At 38.1% G+C, this 9,414-nt stretch overlaps 1 protein-coding gene across 1 annotated transcript in view; it reads right to left on the bottom strand.

The window, feature by feature from the left end:
- The window catches only part of LOC129668639 (arylacetamide deacetylase-like 2), an 18,398-nt gene extending 14,854 nt beyond the window's left edge, over positions 1 to 3,544 (bottom strand). The window contains exon 1 of the mRNA XM_055596702.1: positions 3,407 to 3,544. Within this exon, the coding sequence (XP_055452677.1) occupies positions 3,407 to 3,544 (138 nt within the window). The remainder of the gene's footprint in view (positions 1 to 3,406) is intronic.
- Between the last annotated feature and the right edge of the window lie 5,870 nt (positions 3,545 to 9,414).

Below are 9,414 nucleotides of genomic sequence, written 5' to 3' on the forward strand. Positions count from 1 at the left end.
CTACAAGGACCAAATATATCTGGGCACAGGGTCTTTTCTGAGACTGAAACTCAACCAAGGACCATCTATGGATATAACCTAGAACTTCTGCTCGGATGTGGCCTGTGGTAGCTCAGTAACCAAGTAGTTTTCCAAAGTAAGGGGAACACGGACTATTTCTAATAGGATCTCAAGGGCAGGCTGTTTGACCCCCACCCCAGGGGAGGAGCAGTCTGTTAGGCCACAGAGGAGGACTTTGCAGCCAGCCCTGAAGATACCTGATAAAACAGGGTCAGATGAAAGGGGAGGAGGTCCTCCCCTATCAGGGGACTTGGAAAGGGGCAGGGAGGAGACCAGGGAGGGAGTGTGGGGTTGGGGAGGGAATGAGGGAGCGGGATACAGCTGGGACACAGAGTTAACAAAATGTAACTAAAAAGAAAAATAAAATAAAATAAAATAAAAAAATAAATAGTAAATAATAATACTATTGCAGAATGAATTGTAATCACAGCAAAATTGATGTCAGATATGAATAGAACAAATGTAAAAGATACTTCTATATGGGTCTTTTAAATGCCACGTATGTAGCACAGCTGTAATCTGTAAGACCTATCTCTGAAACATATAAAAGTTAGAAGTAAACAACATGATAAATTATTTGTGACACATAAATAATTAAAATAGAGCCAGTTTATTGGCTGTAAAACTAGTAAACGAAGTGCTTATCAATTGAACTCCCAATGAAAGCTTGTCAATCACTGGAATGATCATTTAAAAAACTGTCATTACTTGTTAATGTATATCCATGTATAAGCAAAACAATGAACATGTTTCATAATCCTGCTTTACATTTGAGGACACAAAAGTCAAATCTTACAACTATATGCTTTCAGAATACATTTATATTGATAAGTGATAAGCATTGGGTCACTTTAACGTTTTATGATATATGAACTATTCAAGGATGATGGCATAGCAATTTTTCCATAAAATGGCACATGTTCACCCTCGTTTCCCCTGTTGTCCAGTCAACAATGTGAGGCATTGAGAAGCCTGAACCAGGACAGGAGTGTACCACAAAGGGGCTCTGAAAGACTCTACCCAGCAGTGTATCAAAGCAGATGCTGAGACTCAATACCAAACTTTGGGCAGAGTGCAGGGAATCCTATGAAGGAAGGAGGAGATAGTGGGACCTGGAAAGGACAGGAGCTCCACAAGGAGAGCAACAGAACCAAAATATCTGGACACAGGGGTCTTTTCTGAGACTGATACTCCAACTAAGACCCATTCACGTTTATAACCTAGATAACATAGAACCCCTACTCAGTGTAGCCCATGGCAGCTCAGTATCCAAGTGGGTTACCTTAGTAAGGGGAACAGGGACTGTGTCTGACATGAACTCAGTGGCTGGCAACTTTGATCACCTCCCCCTGAGGTAGGAGCAGCCTTGCCAGGCCATAGAGGAGGACAATGCAGCCAGTCCTGATGAGACTTGATAAGCTAGGGTCAGATGGAAAGGGAAAAGAACCTCCACTATCAGTAGACTTGGAGAGGGGCATGGGAGGAGATGAGGGAGGGAGGGTGGAATTGGGAGGGAATGAAGAAAGGGGCTACAGCTGGGATACAAAATGAATACACTGTAATTAATATAAAAATAAAAATTTAATTAAAAAAGAAGAAGAAGAAGCCAGAACCAGGACTGCAGAGATGGCTCAGAGTTTAAGAGCACTGGCTGTTCTTCCAAACGTCCTGAGTTCAATTCTCAGCAACCACATGGTAGCTCACACAATTTAAAAAAAAATGATATCTGGTTCCTCTCTTCTGGCCTGTAGGCATATGTGCAGGGAAAATACTCTATAAATAATAAATAAAGCCTAAAAGCCTGAAGCAGGATAACAGCTAACTTTGGACTCAGAAGAAAATGTGTTAGCTATTTTAATGACTAATTTAGCTATCTACATCCTAGAATTACCTTAGGAGAGAGTCTTATTAAAGGACTGTCTAGACAATCTTGGCTGTTGAGCATATGAGGAATTGTTTTGATTATGTCAACTGATGTAGGAATATAGAGCTTTAAAGTAGGTGGCCCTGTATCCTAATTTTGGACCTAGAAATCTAACATTTAAATATATGTTATGTTTATCTAACATATAAATATATGGTATGTAATATCTAAATATAACATGCATAGAGTTATTTCTTTGCTCTTGATCCTACATAAAAACTGCATACTTGATTTTCTGGAATAATGAACTGTATTCTTTGTTCTGAACTAAAATAAACACTCTTTCACGTAGGTTGCCTTTGCCATGGTATATTATCACAGAAACAGGAATGAAGAAAGGACAGTTGTCCAGCATGGGGATATTGCTGTCTTTATGAAGCACAATAGTTTTGTCTTCCTGTGTCTTCTCTGATCATTCATTGCTCGCTCTTTTTTCTATGCTCTAAACCTTCCTATTGTCACAATAACCATGAGGCTTCCGAACAGTAGCACATTTTGGTAAAAGAGAACATGGTGTATTCTTGAATGCTGTCATTATAAAATCTGAATCTCAGTAACATGGACCTAAAGACAGACAACAACAGTGGAGGTGCCAAGATGTGGCCTTGTAACTATGTGGGTCTGAGACATGTCAAGGATGAGTCCTACAGAAAACTTTCTGCTCCTGAGTGCATAGTGTAGCTTTCTAGTGGATTCAATAGACAAGATATCACAACATCCTAATTCAAAAGCAAAGAGGAGAGCAAGCTCTACAATTATTTCACAAATATTGCAAAAATGATATGAAAATATAAATTAAAGGAAAAGAAAAATAGCAATAAATATCAACAATTTCCTGATTATTAAAATATAACTTATTTGAATATCAACATAACATTTGTATATACTTGTAATGAAAATATGATTACCATTGAGTTAATTAACACAGTTAATATTAATGAATGTAAACCAAATTCTTTTAGCATAAGAATACACATTTTTGAGTACTGCAAGAAGCTTAGAAGCTAACTAAAAAGGATAAAAAAGATACTAAAACTGTGGAAAGTTAAATATATACCAAAATTTTATAATATGAATGATTTATAAGTATGAGTTGAAGAAAATAAATGAGCCTAGATTTTCTGAAAAGCAACAAATATGTTTAAGCATCTGAACAATTTCTCAAATATTCTTTTAGGAATGTTAGCTCTTTTGTGTTATCAATATATAATTACCTTTAGAAATAGCATCTTCCAAACATGTGTCTCTCAATAGACAATAAAACACATTAATGATTAACTAAAATGTTAACTACATAAACTACAATATTACTTGGTGGATAGCACTAAAGAAAAGCAAAGTCTTTTTTAAAATACTGACAAAAGGAGACTTTACATATATTTGCAACAAGGCTTCCCAATTTCCCAGGAAAAAAAATATTACCATAAGTGATGCTATTTTCATACCAGCATGTATGATTCTCACTTTCCAATATTCTTCAATGTTTTCTGGTATGGGTATATAAACATAATAAGCAAAGAGGATACAAAAAAATCCAAAGCACAGAGCTTTGTACTCCATGATAAATCGTCTCCAATCTTCTCCATGTGGCTAGCCAAAGGCTGCCTCATATATCAATTGCTAGAGTAAGACAAAGGTAGAAGGCAAATTCTTTCAGGTAAAATGACAATAATAGCAACACTCACTGAACATGTGCTTCCAAATTCAGGCCACTGTTGTAACAAGTTATGTAAATGAATGCCTTTGTGCAACAGGATGTGTCATAATATATCTATTGACAATTTTCATCAAGAGCAAAAGCTTTATGATAGTAGCAAGTTCTTTAATCTTAGAGAAACATCTTAGAGAGAGAGAGAAAGAAAGAGAGAGAGAAAGAGATACACAAAGAGACAGAGACAGGAAGAATGTAGCATTACTGCAAAATTCCTTACAAAGATGCTTCAGTTCTTTGATCATAGAAAACAGCAGGAGCTCAGATAACATTTAGGAGTCTGCCCCTATTTACCCACTTCTAGCATCAGTTGGTTTTTACTTCCCATCAAGTTTCTGACTTCAACTGCAACTGGGGAAAAACAGAATGGTGAGTCAGGGAGATTAAACTTTTTAAGCCCAGGTCCAAACGGCAGAGTTCTGGTTGTCAAATGGGATTGGTAGAAGGTATCGAAAGTTCTGATCACTTGTAGGAATTTTCATGCTGTTTCTGTTGATGCTCATTTGATAGTCACAAGGCACCTGGCTTTCAGGAGACAGACGTCTCCTATCACTACAAAGTGAAAAAGAGTTGGGGAACCAGGTCAGGCCTCTTACCTCACCTCCTCTTGGGACTCGACCTTCAGATATAATGTCTGATTGCAATTGTTCTCCATGGAACCCTGGGGCAAAATACATGATCTCCTGACTCTTACATCATTAATGACTCTAAAGCCTGTATCACATGCACAACACTGACAAGTTTGGGTGTCAATTTGCAATGAACCCTGCTCCTCTTGGACCAGAGCACAGCTACAGCAGCAACTGTACACTGAAGCTGATGAAAATATTCTAGGCAATTATTTTCTTGAAGCTAGAAATCCCTTAAATTCTCTCTCTCCCTCTCTCCCTCCCTCTCTCTGTTGGGTCCTCCCTTTGGACACCTTTGCTAATGCTCCACTACAGAGCAGATAGCTTCTCTTTGATGGTTCTAATCTCTTGAAAAGTTACATTGCCCCCCTTAATACATGATTGACTGTACTCTTTTTTTTAACTTTTATTAATTACACTTTATTCATTTTGTATCCCCCCATAAGCCCCTCCCTTCTCCCCTCCCGGTCCCACCCTCTCCCCCTTTCTGCATGCATGCCTCTCCTCAAGTCCACTGATAGGAGAGGTCCTCCTCTCCTTCTTTCTGATCTTAGTCTATCAGTTCTCATCAGAAGTGGCTGCATTGTCAGGGTTCTAGGTTATCTCCACGAACAGTCCTTGGTTGGAGTATGAGTCTTTGGGAAGTTCCCTGTGTTCAAATTTTCTTTTTCTGTTGCTCTCCTTGTGGAGTTCCTGTCCTCTCCAGCTCTTACTATTTCCCACTTCTTACATAAAATTCTTAAATGTCCTGGCATCTTTCAGAGGCCCTCTGTGGCAGGCTCCTGACTTGTTTCATGTTTTCTTCTTCTTCTGATGACCATTCTCTTTGCCTTTCTGAATGGGGATTGGGCTCTACCCTGCAGGGTATCAAAGCAGATGCTGATACTTATGGCCAACATTTGGGCAGAGTGCAGGGAATCTTATGAAAGAAGTGGGAAATAGTAAGATCTGGAGAGGACAGGCGTTTCACAAGGAGAGCAACAGAACCAAAAAATCTGGGCACAGGGGTCTTTTCTGAGACTGATAACTCCAACCAAGTACCATGCATGGAGATAGCCTAGAACTCCTGCACAGATGAAGCCCATGACAGTTCAATGTCCAAGTGGGTTCCATAGTAATTGGAACAGGGACTGTCTCTGACAGGAACTGATTGGCCTGCTCTTTGATCACCTCTCCCTGAGGTGATCATCCTTGCTAGGCCACAGAGGAAGACAATGCAGCCACTCCTGATGAGACCTGATAGACTAGGATCAGAAGGAAGGAAAAGAAGACCTCCCTTATCAGTGGACTTGGGGATGGGCATGCATGGAGAAGGGGAAGGGAGGGTGGGATCGGGAGAGAAAGAGGGAGGGAGCTACAGCGGTGATACAAAGTTAATAAAGTGTAATTAATAAAAAATGCCCTGGTGTCTTTTTATTGCTCCAAGTTGCACATTTCATTTCTTCCTGTCCCTTTTGCTCCAGGAACTTAAATCATTTCTCTTTCATGAATAGTCATGAATACTGGAAAGATGGTGTGTTTTATTAAAGCTGAGCACTGCACAGTCTCTTATTCCATGCACACTGATAAGTTCTGAATGTCTTGTTAATCAACATTTACTGTAGAAGAGATTTTTCTGATGGTGTCTGAAAGATACACTAATCTATGGCTATAAAATTAGGAACTTAAATGGTATTTTATTAGTATATTTACTAAGCAGGATAATATTTTAGATTCTCCTCTGGGGCTATGAATTATCCAGCCATATTTGTTTTTGTTTTTTGTTTGTTTGTTTTTTCATAATTAACAGTACCAAAAAACATTACTGTTTTTTCATAATTAACAGTACCTTCCATATTGAGGATCAGGCTTAAATTCAATCAGAATTTGGTGGGCAGTTACTTCCACAACATTGAAGCCACTATTTCACCAATCTTGTCTGGCCAATTATTATTGTAGCATGCAGGGTCCACATTATGGTGACCCCGTTGTTGATTTTTTTCTGCCTTGTTAGCATTCATATAACTTCCCAGCAATATGGCAGATAGCCAGTAAGCATTAATCTACCAGGTCAGTACCAACTAGATTTCTCTCTACCCTATGTCTCCAGTATGTGGTGTCTTCAGACACAGGATCTTACCTTCACGTTAAAGAGTGATGGCGACAGTCTGCAATGTTTGGAGAGTGCAGGAAACCCATTGGCCAACACCTCCAGAAGAGGTAACATATTTCCATAACTGTGCTATTTATTACATAACATATTTTGTCTGGGAAGGCATTGACCCACTAGTATAAGGTATCAACTTTTATTTATGCATATGAATACATTTCAGGAAGCTATACTCCAATAGCACATTTCCATAAAGCTTTTCCAAGGATTGTTAGTATTTTTTTTATCTTTTTAGCTATCATTTGTCTATTCTTCTGTCCCATCCTCTACTTCTTTTAACATATCGTGTTCCAATGTATTCAAATTCTTTCTTCATACCACCTGTACTCCATCTCACATATCTTGAAATCCCCTGTGTGAAATTAATTTTGAAGCGTAATCTCATTTAAACACACATACCTAAAGATTCAAAGTTCACATCCGTATCTGAGAGAAAATTTAGGACACTTGTTTTCTATACTTGAATTATACACTCAGAATGATTAATTACATCAACTCCAAACATTTCACAATTTTATTTTTAACAGCTGAATGAATAATATTTCAATAATTATATGCAGTAAATTTTCATTATCCATTCATTTTTTTTTGGCTGTCTAGGCTGTTTTCATTTCTGGGCTATTGTTAACACAGTAGTAATAAACACAGGTGAGCAAATATCTGTGTAGTAAGAGCCTGGCATAAGTATAATAGGATTGATACAGACAATGTGACATTGGCTGTTATTGTTGGGGCTATGTCTGCATCTATTACAGTCCTGGCCCAACAAGTTCATACTCAAGGTCATGTTAATAATTTATCCAGAGATGTTTCCTTGGTGTTGATTACTCAGGAAAAGATTGATGGAGGATAGACAGAGTCAGACAGAACCAATGCTGTATTAGGAACCCATTTTATATATGGGAACTCAAATTCAAAATATTAAGATTAGGCTCACCACTTCATGCCATGCTAATTATAAATGGCTTGGTATAATTCTGCTGCCTTACGGTGGCTCTGAGGTTACATGGGAACACATTTAGGCTCATCTGTGAGGAGTCTGGAATAATTCTTGGCCATGGAAATGCACAAGATTCATACTCAAATCAATGCCACTTCACATGCCCATTTACAAACCTCCTCAGTACAGGAAGAGGCTAAAACTATTTTTGACTCAATCAATTATTTTTGTTGACTAAGAACTTTTGGTCTTTTATTATAAATTTAGATATAATTCTAGCTATGATAGTGATGTTGTTATTTTTTTCCCAGTAGTCCTCAGAAAAACAATGGATTGAAAGCTACTTATTGAAAGATTTGTGAGATCCAGTTTTAAAAAGGGGGTGGGCAGAAATGGCATCGGCCAAGTCTCTTCTGGGAAAGGTACATGAGTGTAATGCAGAGGGCTGTTCTTATGGCAAGGCCTGAAGAGCTGGGTCCACACATGGCAAGGACCTGTGGAATATCTGTACAGAATCTCCTGGCCTTTTCTACGGAAAGATTTTGCCTTGTGTTTGTGTTTTGGGCTTTGCTTTTGGAAGTTTTTACTTTCTCTTTATCTGTGATAGATATTTCCCCGAATCAGAAAAAAAACAAAAAACAAAAAAATTGAACTGTGATTCATTCTTGTTTGTCTCTTGGAATAGAACAATCACTACTACTCTGTTTTTAATGATTTCATGTGGTTGAGTCAACACAAGAGCCTGGTCTGGTTGCATCTGGTAACATCTGGATGTTCTCTCCTGATGGGAACTTGGTTCTGATAACAGTCATTTGCCTACTGACCTGTTCTGAATATCTCAGTGATTATCAAAATGTTAGGAAAGTCTTGCTGGATCATTGGTTCTAAGACTTAATAGGAACATTCAGAGGTGGGCCAAGCAAGAATGAGGAGCTGATTCAGGATACTAATTTGCCAAGAGTCCTGGGTGTTAGAGGATTAGATCTCCTCATCAGGATGTGGGGAGACACCAGGTACCAATCAGGAAATCAGGATTTCCTGGGACTGTAGTCTATCATGCCTCTATACTGTCACCACAATTGCTGCCAACCACGGTCACTTGGTTATGTATCAGTGTGCTGGGTTAATTATGAACTGCTTGCTGTTATGTTTCCTTCTTCTTGATATTGTTCATGGGTTAGCAGGTATCCAGGAGATGGAGGAGAAGCAAGGAAAAAAATAGTGTGCATATTATTGTTAAACACAGGACATTCTTAAAAGACAGTGTACATGGGAAAATGAGAAAAATGAATGTAAAAACCTTTTCAGCTATGAAAAAAATAGATATATAAATAAAGGTAGCCTGAGCTGTGTCCGTGCCAGAGTGTGTCAACTGTACCTCTTGATCCAAGACTTCTCTCGCCTACTCACACATCCTCCTTCAGTTTTGAACTTCGTGGTGGGGCTGATCTCTGGCAGAAGATCATATGTTCTGTTTCTAACCTTTTGAGGAAAGTCCACAGTGAATTCCATAGATGCTGTACTGTATCTCTCTTCCATCAACAGTGAATAAGTCTTCCCCTTTCCTGCAGTTCACACCAGAATTTGTGGTTATTTATTTTATTCACCTTATCTATTCTGATTGATCTAAGTTGAAATCACATAGTACCATTTCCTTGCTACTTAAAATTTTCAGCGTTAAAAAAAATCAGCCATTTATTTGGCACACATTTTATTTTTAATCATCCATATGCTTAATTGTAAAACAGTCTCTGTCAAAATATTTTGTATTATGAAATAGCAGATGCCTCAGCATTCTCTCTCTTTATCACCTTTTCTTCTTTTATTTTCTCTTTTTTTATTAAACATAGATTCTTCTCTCGTACAAAATAATCAAAACACAGTTTTCTTTCTCTTTACTCTTCCCAGTTCTTCCCCATTTTCTCTCCAATATAGATCTACTCTCTTTCTGTCTCTCATTTTAAAACAACAACAACAACAACAACAAACAGGCTTCTAAAC

This window comes from Psammomys obesus, unplaced genomic scaffold (genome assembly GCF_907164565.1).
Source record: "Psammomys obesus unplaced genomic scaffold, mPsaObe1.curated_primary_1811, whole genome shotgun sequence".
In the NCBI taxonomy this organism is placed as follows: domain Eukaryota; kingdom Metazoa; phylum Chordata; class Mammalia; order Rodentia; family Muridae; genus Psammomys; species Psammomys obesus.